At 42.3% G+C, this 15,969-nt stretch overlaps 1 protein-coding gene and 1 long non-coding RNA gene across 3 annotated transcripts in view; one reads left to right on the top strand and one right to left on the bottom strand.

The window, feature by feature from the left end:
* LOC148899261 (coronin-1C-A-like) overlaps positions 1–15,969 on the bottom strand; it is a 35,382-nt gene that overhangs the window by 2,414 nt on the left and 16,999 nt on the right. For both annotated transcript variants that reach the window (XM_088994374.1, XM_088994375.1), the window contains 8 exons: positions 7,671–7,793; positions 5,717–5,846; positions 5,342–5,523; positions 5,147–5,266; positions 2,655–2,759; positions 2,427–2,572; positions 1,907–1,964; positions 1,591–1,818 (listed from right to left, as the gene is read on the bottom strand). In XM_088994374.1, coding sequence (XP_088850500.1) covers positions 1,591–1,818; positions 1,907–1,964; positions 2,427–2,572; positions 2,655–2,759; positions 5,147–5,266; positions 5,342–5,523; positions 5,717–5,846; positions 7,671–7,793 — 1,092 coding nt within the window. The remainder of the gene's footprint in view (positions 1–1,590; positions 1,819–1,906; positions 1,965–2,426; positions 2,573–2,654; positions 2,760–5,146; positions 5,267–5,341; positions 5,524–5,716; positions 5,847–7,670; positions 7,794–15,969) is intronic.
* On the top strand, positions 7,853–9,841 carry LOC148899262 (uncharacterized). Its single transcript, XR_016114703.1, has 2 exons — positions 7,853–9,141; positions 9,232–9,841. It is a non-coding gene; the product is annotated as an uncharacterized LOC148899262 (long non-coding RNA).

Raw genomic sequence — 15,969 nt, 5'->3', positions numbered from 1 at the left:
TTCATAAGATGACCCTGCGCCTTATACGCAAGTGTGCCTTATATGTGAAGTAACATTGAGCCACAACCATACCTGCCAACTTCTGAAACCAGAAAAGCCTAGTAATACGGAAATGATTTTTAACATTACATCTACTTAAATGAGGCTAAAAACACCATACAAATGTTGATCAATGTCAAATATATACCTGTGAAAAAATATCCATATTTCAACAATCATGAAAATATGTTTGCTACTATTTTAAGAAAACAAAACAGAAATATTTTACAATCAACCAAACATTTATTAATCAATCTTTGAAAAGTACAATGAATTGTGAGACATTGTTAGTAACCTTAAATATGCACATCTAACCTACATTCATTGTCTCAGGTTGACAAAAATAGCTATCAACTTTGAAAGCAATCCACATTCTCCCTTTCTTGACCAAGGTATAACTCCTGGAAATGCTTGGGAGTATTCCTCACAAAACGACTATTTTTCTTTTAGATTTCACACTTTTTTACATGACAATGAGAAAGACCCGTAGCATGCGCAATTTATCTAAAAGCTGGCACTGTGCCAATCGCCTTTTCTAAATTTAGATATGATACTGAGCAATGAGAAGGTTTCTTCAGCCGTCATCTGTACAAAAGTGAAGGTTTCGGACGTTTCGCCTCCTATCCAGGAGGCTTCGTCAGCGAACTAAAGTCTGACTGGTCGTATCGGCCCCATTTATATATCCCTAATGTCCAGACCTGGTGGCGCCGGACACAGCTATGATAGGTCCCTACTCTCAGGTTGGGGGGGGCGCGGGACCCCTCCCTGTGGCCCCACTGATTGTTCCTACATTCCTGACTAACGACTGGCCTATTACCCCCACTCCCCCCGGTATCACCTCATCAGCATAACGACCCTCATGTGTCCGGCGCCACCAGGTCTGGACATTAGGGATATATAAATGGGGCCGATACGACCAGTCAGACTTTAGTTCGCTGACGAAGCCTCCTGGATAGGAGGCGAAACGTCCGAAACCTTCACTTTTGTACAGATGACGGCTGAAGAAACCTTCTCATCGATGGACCACTCCTGTACGACTGAGAGCTTACACAGAGATACTGAGCAATCTCGTGTTTTGAATGAACGTTGGGCATTTACTATTTTGACAATGTTTGATTATTTTTTTTATTGGAAACCGTAATGTTCATTGGTAAACCGTAACCTGGAATGGGATGATGAAAACCGTACTCATTACGGCAAAACCGGAGTAGTTGGCAGGTATGCACAACAAGTCTCGCAACTACTGTCAGCAGCCACGACTCCATTTTGCCCCCAGAAGTAGTTTGTAACCCCAGCTTCTACTGTAGCGCCTTATAATGTGGTGTGCCTTATATTTGGAAAACTATTATTTCTATATCATATTTGGAAAACATTTGTCATTCATTGAAGGTGCGCCTTATAATCTGCTGCGCCTTATGTATGGAAAAGGTTTGCAAATACAACGTTCATTGGGGGTGCGCCTTATACACTGAAAAATAGGGTACTGGAAACAAGATAGCGTATGCCTCATGCAAATCATCGCCCATGCAAGTGAAATGCAGCAATACTCACAAATGATGCATTCTGGGCCGGGGAACAGTTCTCTGTGCTCTTGGGCACCTTGGCATCTAAAATGTTCCTTTTGACAACGGTGAACTCACGAGTCTTGGTTGGAACGTAGCCATTTTTGAGAGAGATTAGGATGGGTTCACCATCCCTCCCCTCAAACCACTCCTCGGCCTCCAGGGCCGAGTCAGGCCCAGCCGTGTCAGGGTACAAGTCATCCTGAAACAGGTCAGACTGACAGCCAGAGGGTAGAGAAAGTCAGTGGGATTGTCCTTTGGGTCGAGAGCTAGCAAATGCTTGTGAATGGTCAGCACACACTCACCTTTCTTGGTACGGTCATCACTATCGGCTCACACTTTCTTTCATGCAGTTTATAGTACCTGGTGGTAATAAACAAAGTTAATGTTGGGCTAATTCGCTATACGAACATTTTTTGCATCGTTTTGCTGTTCGTGGACTTCCTGATACGTCATATCCTGCCTGCCTTTACATGATGACACATCCTACATGTCACATCCTATATGGCATATCTTGTCCGTCTTATATAAATGGTCTCCCAGCGTGTCTCTTTCCCTTTCTCTCTGTCTCTCCTCCACCGACCTCACAATGTCCCTGCTGTCTACAAGATTAAAATAATTTATTTTGTTCAACACCTGGCTTCCTGCTGATTTAACACCCTGAAGAGCGATGAACCAGGAACGAACGATCACTTTTAACCCATCAGTTAACTTGTTATCTGGAGTTAGAAATAAATGAAAGGGGGGAGAAACTATTTGATTGTTTACTGGCCATCGTCTGCTCTCTAGTGGTGAAGATAAGAATGACATTTTATAATGGCTTACCTTGCAATTTCACACTTGTTGACATCGAGGCCCCTCTTTGGCATGCAGCCCATGCCCCTCTGAGACTCCTTGGACACAAAGCTGTTAAGGAAGTGAACATATGGATCTTCATTGGTCACTTCAAAGTAGCGGATGCTGCTGTCACCCTGTCAAAAAGGAAACATACCAAACAAGAAAAGATGAGTTCTATTTTTTTAAAGACGATAGGTTTGATAAATCCGAACATACCTTTCCACAAAAGTAAACCATGTTGGTGTCTGGGTCATAGAAGGGTAAGAGCACCCCGTTGCTGGCATCCATGCAATGCATAGTTATGGGCTCCTCAAAGTTTTTCTGCAAATAATACAACAGAATACTTGAGACACTTTTATGAAAGGCTAGGAATAATGATAATGCAAAATGGTTATCTGGTAAATTGCCTTTAAAGCAGATTTGCTAATTTCAGATTCAGAATCATCTTTATTGGCCAAGTGTGTAGAAGGTCAAAAGCCTGGGCAGGTGGTACAATGCAAGCCTAAGAGACAAAGATCAAGTGCAGCAACTAATGCAGGACATCAGCAAAAGTCTGGAAAACATCAACAAGACTCCACTGCCAGGGAAGTTCAAGCTCTGGTGTCTGCAGGACTTCTCCCTCGGGGAATGTGGCCACTCACAGTCTATGAGGTCCCGCTCTCAACGGTGGAGAAGATGGAGCGAGCAATCACCAGATATCTGAAAAGATGGCTTGGTGTTCCACGCTGTCTGTCAAACATCAGCCTCTATGGCAAAGGGGTCCTCGAGCTTCCAATCACAAGCCTCACCGAAGAGTACAAGTGCTCTAAAGTGAGACTTCAGATGATCCTTACAGACTCCAGGAACCGGAAGATCAGTCAAGTTGCACCCCCCTCTATCAACTGGACCTAAGGCACAGCGACATCGTGGGACACGTCCAGCTAGGAAGAGGGGGCTTTGGACTTACAAACAAACCATGTTGGCGTAAGGCCTCAACATCGGAAAGAAGGAAAATGGTGATGGAAGAGCTGCGCCGCCAAGAGGAAGCTGAAAGAACTGCAAAGGCTGTATCTCTTGCCAAGCAGGGACAATGGATGAGGTGGGAAGGCCTGGAGAAGCAAAAGCTCAGCTGGAGGGATCTCTGGGAAATGCAGGCAAGCAACATCAGCTTAATCATCAGAGCTATCAATGATGTGCTCCCATCTCCAAAAAAATCTCCACCAATGGTATGGCGAAGATCCAACCTGTGACCTCTGTCCAACTCCAGGAACTCTCAAACACATCCTGACCGGTTGTAAGACCAGCCTCACAAGGCCGCTACACCTGGAGGCACAACCAGGTCCTGAAGAGTTTGGCAATTGTCCTTGAGAGCAATAGGAATACCATCAACTCCTTGCCCATGAGAGCCACCACTTTCAGCACAGCACCGTTGACTTTTATCCGAGAGGGAGAGAAAAAGCCCAAACATCCTCCTGCAAAACTAGTGGTTGGGCAGCTGGCCAGGGCCCGGGATTAGAAGATGCGGGTTGACATTGGCCAGCAATTGGTTTTCCCAGCGGAGATTGCAGCCACCACCCTAAAACCAGATTTGGTGCTCTGGTCCCCTTCATTCAAGGCTGTCTACATAACAGAAGTTACAGTCCCGTGGGAAAACTCAGTTGAGGCCTATGCAGAACTCGCAGTGGATGCGCAACAGCGAGGATGGAAAGCCAAGGTCTATCCCATTGAAGTTGGATGTAGAGGGTTTGTGGCTTCCTCCATCAAACTGCTAAAATACCTGGGCATCCATGGACAGGCTCTGCGGCACACAGTTAGGTCTATCTCTGAAGCAGCAGAAAGAAGCAGCCACTGGATCTGGATGAAGAGGAAGGACCCTTGTTGGGCTCATAGGTCAGCAACCTAAGACCCCCCCCCCCCCCTTCACCAGCTTCTGAACATCTGATTGGGCATGGGACACAAGTGCGGGCGTGATCAACCTGTCGCTGGCCACCATCGATGACGGTGTCTAGTGATGAAAGGTCGAAACACCCAATGATTATTTGGAGCACTACTGATGATGTGACCCAAATTCACAACCTTCCCATCCCTGAGGCACAGCTACCACACCACTCTCAACATCAAGACTAAATCTCATGCGCGGACCATCCATTGGCACAAACGGACATCATGTCCAGTGTTTCATGATTCTTAGAACACAAATGGAATGGAAATTGTCAATTGTAGAACACGCAGCACTAGTATCATCATATGTAAGACAAGACAAATAAGTACTGTATAGAGGAGACTCCGAGGGGAGTAGCTGGAAAAGGTGGGCAGGGTGCGAAGGGTCCAGTAGGATTTTCGGTGCCGTTGTCTTGGTTCTTGCAGCGTGCAAGTCCTCGAGAGTGGCAAGGATGGTGCCAATGATGACATTACAAGTCTCATAAAGTGCTATAAAGCCTATGCTTTGATTTTTTAATTTGGTATTACTAGTTTGTAAAGATGCAATTTCCGTTTGGCATAGAGTTTTTTAAATATATTTGATGTTTCAAACAACAACAACTGAGCATACTGGTTATCCCTCGGGCCGTACATTCATGGTAGTCATGGCTCTTGTTTTACATACAAATGTCTTATTTCTTCTTCTTTTCCTTTCGGCTTTTCCCATCAAGCGGTCGCCACAGCAAATCAGAGGTCCATCTTCAGAGGTAACGTGCAAATGTATCAGCGGTGTCAATCAAACATCATACCGTGTCCCACAGAGCGATTTGTCTCTCGCTCCTACGATTGAAACCAGTGGTGAGGACTTTGCCATCCTTCAGGAAAATAGCCCTCATGGGACGAGCGCCGTCATGTGCCTTTTCTTTCTCCTGGAAAAAAGACGTGAACTTTACAAATAAACCTTTTCAAAATTGGATCCCACCACCCTTTCATTTTTCTCTTACAGCAACAACTTCCTCCTTGCGGGGGTTAATAATACGGACAGACTTGTCCTTGCAGCTAGTGCAGATGAGACTGCCATTGCGATTCCAGCAAACATTGTAAATCATATCAGAATGCATGTCACTCAAAGTGATCATGGCCTCGCCTGTGCCCACGTTCCAGATGATGATCACGTTGTCACAACCTGCAACCGTAAGTGAAGAAGTAATTGAGCAGGCATTCAAGTAATGGTCTCATTCTTGTCCCTCAACATATTATTTTGAGGCATACTTTTCACCGAAAATGTATTCATGCTCAAAGACCGTCGTGTAAGAATGGTATGAAGTATTCAAGCAAATGATTTATTTCTAATGAGCAGCCAGAGACCGGTCTCTCACCTGCACTCAGAAGAACATTGCGAGCTGTGGGGTGCCATGTGATTATGCCGACTCGCTTGGAATGACCTTTCAGTTCTACGGCGGGTTCGGATAGGGGAGCCACGAGGCCGTTCTCAGGAATTTGCCACACCTGTGAAAGATCACAAGATCCAACGAAGGGCAAGGTCAGCAAGGCTAACCTCAGACTAGAAAGTAAACAATTCAGAGGTGCCACATTTGCACACGTCAGTTACTTTGAAAAACAATGAATATTTTTGCCCAATTTTCTGACAAACCACAAACTTCATCAAAGGCAATTTGTAAGACAAGTCATTGTAATCTATTATGAATACAATGGTTATTTGCAGCTGTGCTATGAATAACCAAATGATGTCCAGGTATTTGAACTGCAACCTGAAGTGTATAACAAAGTAGTCACTTTTCCCACTAATTAGTAGCCAAAAAGTAGCTCTTGCGTTTAAAAAAAGGTTAAGAGTACAAAATCACTCCCTTTTCACATGATATTGCCTAAATGAAGGGCGTCACATTCATTTTTTGCTACAGGCCACATTGTATTTATAATTTGGGGAAGCCACATGTAATCACCTCCACATATTACATATAGAGTGTACAACAAATCAATGAATAACTAGTTTACAAATTTGAAGTGTAAAATAATGAGTGGTGCGTTTACAAGGGACAATTTGAAATTTTGGTTCAGACTTCAAAAAGCATTGTGGAATTTCACACTGTGATTTGCTTTCATGGGCCGAATGAAATGATGTGGCGGGCCAGATTTGGCCCCAAGGCCTTGACCTTGATACCTGTGGCTTAAACGTGGTTTGGTTACATTTTAGCACTACATAATACCCAAAAACAACAAAAACAACAAGAAAAAAATCAATCAGTAGCCAAGAAGTAGCTCTTAGGTTTAAAAAAAACAAGGTATGAGAGCACAAAAGCACATCCACTTCACATGATATTGCCTAAATGTTTGTTTGGTTGGTTACATTTCAGTACAATACAATACAAAATACAAAAAACAACAAATAATCAACCAAAAGTTAATAAATGGAAGATGTGGAAATAAATGTTTCTTCCAAATCGATGAAGTCATCAATTCCAAAATGTTTGATCGTGAGATCCTGACCAGAGTCTAAAACTGCTCATGTATAAAAGGAATACTGACATGCATTCTAAAAAAGCACCAAAAGGGGGCAGGAGCATCTAACGTTAAGTATAAAAGGCTGACGCCCTTATTTTTGGCAACAATGGTTTGCTGGACACAATCCTAGTGTACACTGGCTAATAATTGAAGCATAGTACAACAATTACAGATCCGGTTGACCGGAAGAGCCAAACAGCCAATTAGCAAGCACTTGAACCTGTTCAGCTGAATTACATAAGAAAATCAAGCTAATGCTGGCCCCTCCAACATACAGAAGTATGTGAGGTTTTACAGTGCTTGATATGTACTTAGTAAATTTCCCTATCCTTATCTATATTCTTTCTCTCCAAGTTTATTTTTTTAACCTGTATTTCATCTCGCGGTGAGCTTTATTGAAAGGTTTACACGGGTCTATCATGTTTTACCTGTAACCATAAGGAGATGTTATTTTTTCCGTCAATTGTGAATTACAAAAAAGTTGTACCCTGGAAAGCAAAATTTTACTTCAACAGTACCCCTTTTCTGAGTGGAGAGGCCAAATAAAGAAATATAGAGGAAAGCACAAATAGCTTCATTAAAAAAAGACCTGAGGTGGGGGAAAAAACCCTCTCGTATCATCTCCCCACTACAATTTTTGCGTTTAATCTAATCCAAAGGGTGAGGCCCACACCTAGGCATGGGTTACGAGAGGCTCATCTTTCGCAATACAGCAGGGAAATTCTTATCAACTGTTGGCAAAACGTGTGCTGCTGCTTGTACACAGTTAAGACGACGAGTGCGAGGTGTAAATGTGTAGCCGAATCTTACCATGACTGAGCAGTCCTCAGAGCTACTCGCGATGACTTGATCGTTGTGGGGGCACCAGTCAATGTCTAACACTGGACTGGTGTGCCCGCACACTGTCGGGCAGGCTTTGTCGATACGTCCCGTCTGTAAAGAAAAGCGGTGATTAACATTAATTCAGTCCAATTAATTTATCATGTCTTGAAATAGGAAAACTAAAGTGCAATTGTCATTACATTTGGCGATACAAATGATGCTCCCATCATGGCGTAAAAAGTAGTTGACAACATCGGTAAGAAATGACAAAAATTATAGCATGACGATCTTCATGACCAATTGGATATGGCAAGAATCAAGCAAAACAAAAACAAATGCAATGTTGAATGATATTCAGATTGTTTACAATGTGTTCACACTTTTATTCAGGCATTCAACATCAGCTGTGGATGACATGCCAGACCTACACCGTGTCCCGTTCTTCAGTGTCTTGACAGAAATGTGGAGCCAATGATCACACCAGCAACTTGGAAGATGATTCCATGACCTTTTTTGTCCCAAAAATCTTAAAATACAATGCAGCCTGAATTATGCAGCACCTTCACAGTAGCTGCAGCTATAACAAACGCATCTCTTCTCGTTGTGCCAAATAGGATTTGAAGGCTTTCAAACTGGAGCTGCACAGGCACAACCGAACACGAGATCTAAATCACTGATGGAAAACAGTACTTGGAGAAAGTTAATCATCACATCGTTACACGGTCAAGGCTGCTAGTCTGTTTGTTTAAAATAAAATCCAACTTTTTCCATCAAAATTTCATTGAGAAATTAAAAAAAAAACATTGCGGTCACAGCATTTATTGATGATATGCTATTTGATCAGAATCACAAATCCTTTAATACAAGGGGGAAATTTGTAACAATGGGAAAATGTGAAAATGCTGATCACAATTCATGAAATAGAACAAATGTACAACAGGAGCAGTGACGTTAGAGTGTAACGGTTAAAGAACAACCAACGTCACTTTTTTGTTTTTTAACTGACATCAGAAAAATTTTTATAGCATCTAAAATACCCAAAACACGCAGTGTGATATTTTTTAGTCAAATGCAAAACACCAATAAAAATGACTTAAAGTGTCCAAAATCTGCAAAAAAATAGAGCTGTGAATTGGGCATTTTCAGAAAGTTCCGCCCCCAGTTCGTGACGTCACGCCAAGACGTCTAGCATTGCTAGTGATTCAAAACAATTGCTTCAGATTCGGAGAATATGCTTTCTTGTTACACATCCAGTTATGAATATGAATATGAATTCAAATAATTCTGAAGAGGAAAGCATACCGTATTTTCACGACCATAAGGCGCATATAAACGTCTCAGATTTTTATCAAAATGTGCGGTGCGCCCTGTAGTGCGGACGTGTTAGAGACCACCATGAGGAGGACGTGTCGAGAAAACGAGGGGGGTGTGCGGGCGTGGTTTGTGTATAAACGAACAGGTATGTGCTTTATGTAGAACATTGCTGTTTTAACAACCCCGAAAATGGCAATGAGACATGATTATGAAGCTCAGTTTATTTAAACTGAAGGCTATCGACTACGCCGAGGAACATGGGAATGGAGCCGCCGTGACATAATATGCGGACATAAGGCAAGGTGGCCGGAGTTGGAGGAAAGCTTCAAGCAATCGATCGGCGAGCTAAGAGCGAGCGGAAGGAGCGTTTCGACAGTCACCGTCCCACTCAGAGCAGTAACGCTAGCGGAGGAAATGAAAATTGAACATTTCCAAGGAGGTCCGTCTTGGTGCTGGCGTTTTATGAAACTGTGCGATTTTTCCATGCGGACCGGGACTACTGTAGCGACGGCCGGTGAATTATTCTGAAAAGCTGGCGAGAAGGCTGCCATGCTAACGGAGAGAAACTCCCGGCGATTGTGATTTTTTTAAAAGAAAGACTTTGCCTAAAGAGACATTTCCAGCAGGCGTCATTCTTAAGGCAAACAAAAAGGGCTGGATGTTACGCCACAGTTTGCCAATGGATTGTGGATGCTTGGGCTAACGTGTCCGCTAGCACGGTGGTTTGAGCTTTCGGAAAAGTCGGTACCGGTAATGTGCTCCTTTTTACCATGCCGACGCATATTGAGTGATGATTACAAAATGTTATTCCTTTGTAATTAATAAATAAAGCACTACCAAACTCAGTTTTGCTCCCGATTTGTTTTTTTAAATACGCAGACTTGTATGCCTGTGTGTTGTTGTGAGGCGGATGTACGTCTCGCAGTAGAGGATATGTACCGGTATATAAAACTTGCGTCCTTTCATCCGGTGCGCCCAATGTGTGTGTTAAATACAGAAATGGCACACATAAATGAGACTGCGCCTTTTCAAACGGTGCGCCGTTTGGTCGTGAAAATACGGTACATGTTTGCAATCAATTAAATAATTTATTTGTGCCATTTTGAGGCAACATTGGGGGTAAATCTCTCAACCAAAAAAAGAGGCACAAAATGGCGACCTCCTGTGGCCACCTCTGTTTCCACAGGCTTATAAATTCCTTATATGGCGCTTGGACGCCCTCTTCTGGCGGCTTTTGGGTGCAACACGAGGTCCCCAGACCAAACAAGTACAGCAAAATACATTGACGTGATGGAAGGACCGCTAGAATGCGTCTTTTTTTACGGTCCTTTAGTGACGTCACGTACGGACTCGTCACCAACTCAAAAACAAGACTTCCTGAATATTCAGCGTGAGTCTTAAAACGTAAAATATAGCTATATGCTATATTTGTATATTTTTTATATTATGCTAAAATACGCTCAGTATAAGTCATTTGAAGCCATTTTACAAATTATCGACACAACTTGTCTGGAGACGTCGGTTGTCCTTTAGGTCTGCAAGCAAATGGAGCTGTGCGTGGCCATTCAGCGCGAGAAACCAAATGTAGGAATGTGAAAGGCCTTTTTTTCTTGAAATTCATTAGAATCTGTTGCTCAGATCTCTGAAAATTCTGATCAAATGGCAGACTTGTGATGAATGGGTTTAGACTATTCTTGCTGCCACTAGTGTGTTGTAAATTATGTGAACAACTCTTATTTACTCAAGGCCAATTACATGTGGACTTTGTACAAGGGAGGGTCAAGTCTGGTTAATGTCCTGTGCAACTGATTAGGCTACCCACATTTGCAACACGCTCTCCTCCTCTGGGTAATTTCCAGATAAGTGCATGGGAGCAAATGAATGAGCTGCTGGAGTACTGACAAGTTTTTTTTTAATTTCATACTGTCCCAATATGGCTGGAAATGCATGACCATTAGCTATGTAATCATACTGTCATCTGACTGACACCATTCGAACGGTAGTGATGAACCACCAGAACCTATTCAGCCACTACTGCGTGGTTGTGTGCATTATGTATTAATATTGAAGTTCTTTTTTTGTAAATAGGGGCAAAGTCCGTTTTATTTATATTGTCAATTATCTACATTTCAATGCCAAAAATCAATACTCTTGGGAATTGAAGGCCGATTGTTCATGAAGGATGTACTGAAATTATGGTTAAATATAGTTAAATCAGCGGCATTAATTTTAAAAATGAAATTGATGATGCTATTGGAATGATCAACATGTGCAGAGAAGACCAGGCCGACAACAAGCTTTTTTTTATTGCCACTCACCCGGCCAGGTATGTGTGTGACAAATGAGAGCAGAGGGACGGCCCGGCTGTCCAATATAACAGACTGAGTCGTTTCTAGTGTATTTATCCCCGATAGGGAATTCCGCAGCGTGCAGAGAACATCTGTTGATATGCCGTCATGCAAGCTAAATAATGTTGTAATTCTCCAGGAAAACTCTGTATGAATATGATTAACAGTCCATTTTTTTTACATGTTTACAGATTCACTCAAAATAAGGGTGCTTCCACACTAGCCCCCTTCTAATCAATTAATATCCACTTCTGCATTGGACAGGTGTGTACATAGCAAACTAATTTGCGCACACTAGATCAACCGGTCTGAGGACACCTGCAAGAGGGTCTCATTACATTTCTAAAAAAAAACTGCCTAGAAGAGTTTGCACAAAGCCATCCATCCTAAGTCAACTATAGCTGTCACGTGGGCTCGTTGTCGCACTAAAGTTGAAATGTAAAGATTCCTTAAATAGGGAAATAGGAAGTATGATCCAAGTTTTTTGTCTGCCTGATAAATATGCACAATGACCATACTTGAAGTTTGAACTGTCATAAATATGTTTTGCATGTTCCTCAAATTAAAGACCGGTGAGCTTCCCATTTGCTTGAACCTTTGACTTGTAGCTCAAACATTTTCCATCGAAACTTCTCATCTAAAGTCAAAAAGTCAAAGTCAAAGTCACCTTTCATTCATTCATCTTCAGGACTTGCTGTACCCTGTTTGTGATGACATGAAGCAGTTCTAGATGAAAGATGATCTACTATTTATTCTAACAACTTTTTACTCTTGCTCTCTTTTTTTCAAACAGATCTCTATGCATCAGTACTTTAAAGTGTTTGTTGGATCAAAAGCATGAGGCGTTCTCATTAAACAAGGAATAAAGAGACCTGGTGCAACATCACCTGGATCGTGAGCATTTTGACACGCGACAATCCAGTGGGCTCATGGCTGTGTTTTATTAGTTTTTATCTAGGCTGACAAGGAATAAAACAAATATTATTTGACCTCCAAAAAGTTTTGAAAGTGTGGAAGAAAGACACCATTGTTTCCATCATTATCATTTTCCTTAAAAAAACATAACTTAAGAGTACAAGTCCATTTACTAGAATGTCAGACAGCGCAAGGTACCCACACGAACAAAACTAATCATCACTCTTGTGATGTAATTCATAAGTATATAGCGTACTTCTCATTTTGGGAATAAACAACCCACAAATTTGACAGTAGACATATTTAACAGAAACCTAGCTTTCTGGTTAATTTTACCTTCTTTTAGGTCCTATGTGACATGATTGGGCGCTTTTCACAGAAAAGTAAGGTCACAGAAAAGTGAAGCCTGTGTAACGACTACACAAGATGGTACGCACCTTGGATTTCAGTCTTAAATGCTCCCACGTTAGGGCCGTATTCCCAAGCCCTAAGCCTAATAGCTTTGCTTCCACCTCCGACTTCCTGCGCCAAGGCATGGCCCGGTTATTAGTGTGACAGTTTTTAAAAATCACAGTTTCAAGACCGCTCAAAATGAATGGTATGAGCCTTTTCATTTTTGAGTTGTTCAAGAAAGTGCAGGCCAAAGCGTTTTGAATCCATGTTTAATTACAGACTCTTATTCACCCAAAAATTTAAAAAGAATACATTTTGGGCTGCAATTTAAATAATGCGAAATGACCAAATTTTAGCTCACGATTATGATACTAACAAAAAAATTATACTGGATGATGCGCACCCCACGTAAAGGACAACCGACACCATTTTCTTATTTCCTAACTGACATCAGAAAAATGTTTAATAGCATCTAAAATACCTAAAATACGCAGGCTGATATTTTTAGTTAAATGCAAAACACCAATGAAAATGACTTAAAAGTGTCCCAAAACTACTTCAAAATGACCTCGGAGTTTCAGAAGGTCCCACCTCCTTGTTCGTGACGTCACGCCAGGACGTCTTGCCTTGCTCTAGAACAGGGGTCGGGAACCTTTTTGACTAAGAGAGCCATAAAAGTAAAATATTTAGAAATGTTTTTCAGCGAGAGCCACACGCACGCGCGCGTGCACATACAAACGCTCGCGTGCGCGCGCGGACATACAAACGCTCGCGTGCGCGCACGCACACACACACACACACACACACACACACACACACACACACACACACACACACACACACACACACACACACACACACACACACACACACACACACACACACACACACACACACACACACACACACACACACACACACACACACACACACACACACACACACACACACACACACACACACACACACACACACGCGCGGCCACTTTTCAACAAAATATCAGAATGTATTATTTAAAATAACTTTGTGATAGTACTGACCGTTAACATGGAACGTTTTCCGTTCCTCGTGTTTGGTAAAAATCCAGGAAAACGATCAGAATGAAATTCAATTTGCCGGTCCAGAGGCGAAGTTACTGCTAGCTAGCCTGCACACGGCTCATAAGCTTCCACACTTGCTATCTGCAATCTACTTCTCGCAGAAGTATGTTGATGCTAACGTTAACATCGGGCTTGTTAAAATGTCACTGACATTTGACTGTTTCATCGATGGTATTGTTTCATTGCAAATTAGAATCAGAACATTTTCTCTCCTCTAATGCGCCGGTGCCTTCACGCTGAAGTGCACAAGTTGGGCTCATTTAAAGGGGCGTTTACCTATTTCAACATGACGGCCACTATCATCCAATCAACATGGCGCTTTCGGCCATTCTAGGTCAGTGTCATCCAATCAAAATTGCGCTTTCCGCCAACTGCAGCCCCAACGGGAAATGAACGGCGAAAAAAACGACAATATGTATTATAATATGTAATATTTATCGGCGAACCATATGCAATCATCAAAAGAGCCATATATGGCTCGCGAGCCATAGGTTCCCGACCCCTGCTCTAGAACAGTGGTCCCCAACCTTGCGTCACGGACCGGTTTAATGTCAGACAATATTTTCATGGACCAGCGGATAAAGAAACTTTCCAAAGACGTTTGTTTTTTACTCATTTTGCTCGCTTACGGTGGGCTAACTTTAGCGGTATGTATCACGTGACCTAGACAGCGTCAAGAGTAAGTCATAGACGGATGTAATCTGGTAATTTTTCATTTTTTTGTAAATGATTTATTCTTTCTGCGCGGCCCGGTACCAAATGACCCACGGACCGGTTAAGACCTCTGCTCTAGAATCAAAACAATGGCTTCAGATACGGAGAAGATACTTTTTTGTTACTCATCCAGTTATGAATATGATTCAAATAGTTCTGAAGAGGAAAGCATAAATGTTTGCAATGGATTAAAGAATTCCTCCCGTCTCAATTCGAGCTGTCAGGACCCCAATGTAGCGTCCCAGGAAATGCGCAAGATTTGTCTGCTGGGAATTTGTGTCAACTAGTATCAAATAGTGGTCTTGGTGTAACACACAACGATTCACATTCGCGTTATTTATGTGTTTTCCTTCTAATTTCGCTTTCAACACAGTTTTCAGACCTACCAAAGTACCCAAACATGAATTTCTGGAATGTGGAAGGAAGTTGGAAAAAACACATGCGAGCATGGGAAAACCATGCCAACTCCACACAGGGGGGTCGGAGCTAGATTTAAAACCTTTTGATTTGGGCAGACATGGCAAACATAATTGTAATTTCCACCAAGACGATCTGCAGGCTTAATATTATCTGTGAAAATAAATTATGTGTCCAATCTTGATGAAAAATGTTACTTCTCATGGTCAAATGGTCTTTTTTTTGTGGCTCTGTTTAAAGTTGACTGGAAGTTGGTAGGGAGAGCGTAGACAAATGCGGGGACTCAATACTCTCGAACGAGGGGCGGGGCATAGGTGGCCCCCGGGTTGCAAGTAGCTAGCCTAAGGCTACACTTGATCGAGACACGACTTCAGTCATGTTTGGACAAACCCCCCAAAAAATCTGTGTTAGCAGGCTCAATCCTGACAACTCTTGTTAAAGAGTTGACAATTTCAATCAACACTGCAATCCGATGCGCTCCAGCAACAAATGTTATGAATGCCAAAAAATACAAAAATAAAGCCTTGAAAGTAAGGCCGCTTGTGTGAAAAGTTAAATCTCGTGAAAGGTCCCCACAGCATACAATTACAGAACTTTTTTTAACCAGTGTAACAAAAGTATCCGAAACGTACAGAACAACCAGTTGCACAGCAACCGGTAGGAAACCAGAAAATAAAGGTGATTCACTCACACTCACGCATGTATGCACATGCACAAAGCAGCACACCAGCCAAACACAAAACACATTTGAGGAACAGCATTCCATTCGGCAGGACAGGACATTCTTTTCATTGACACAAGAGGCCGGCGCACTTCCTCCGCCTTGTAGCCCAAGGTATGAATCACACATCTCTTCAATGCGGATGCTGTCCGATACAGTGTCATGGAAAATTCCCATTTTACTAGTCTTTCTAGCCATGTGCGGGATGCAAACAAGGTGGAAGCACATGACAAATCACAATCACAACTGGTAAGGCTTCCAGCTCTAAATATCGCTACAAGAGCACCATACGGTTATGAAAACAGATATCAAGTGTTCATTCTTAAATATGATGTATATTTTTTCCCCACACAACTTTTGAGAAT

Source organism: Hippocampus bargibanti, linkage group LG04, assembly GCF_051943395.1.
Source record: "Hippocampus bargibanti isolate YZ-2025 linkage group LG04, ASM5194339v1, whole genome shotgun sequence".
Taxonomy (NCBI): Eukaryota; Metazoa; Chordata; class Actinopteri; order Syngnathiformes; family Syngnathidae; genus Hippocampus; species Hippocampus bargibanti.
Note: the sequence above shows the minus strand (reverse complement) of the source record. Positions and strands in the feature narration are given on the sequence as shown.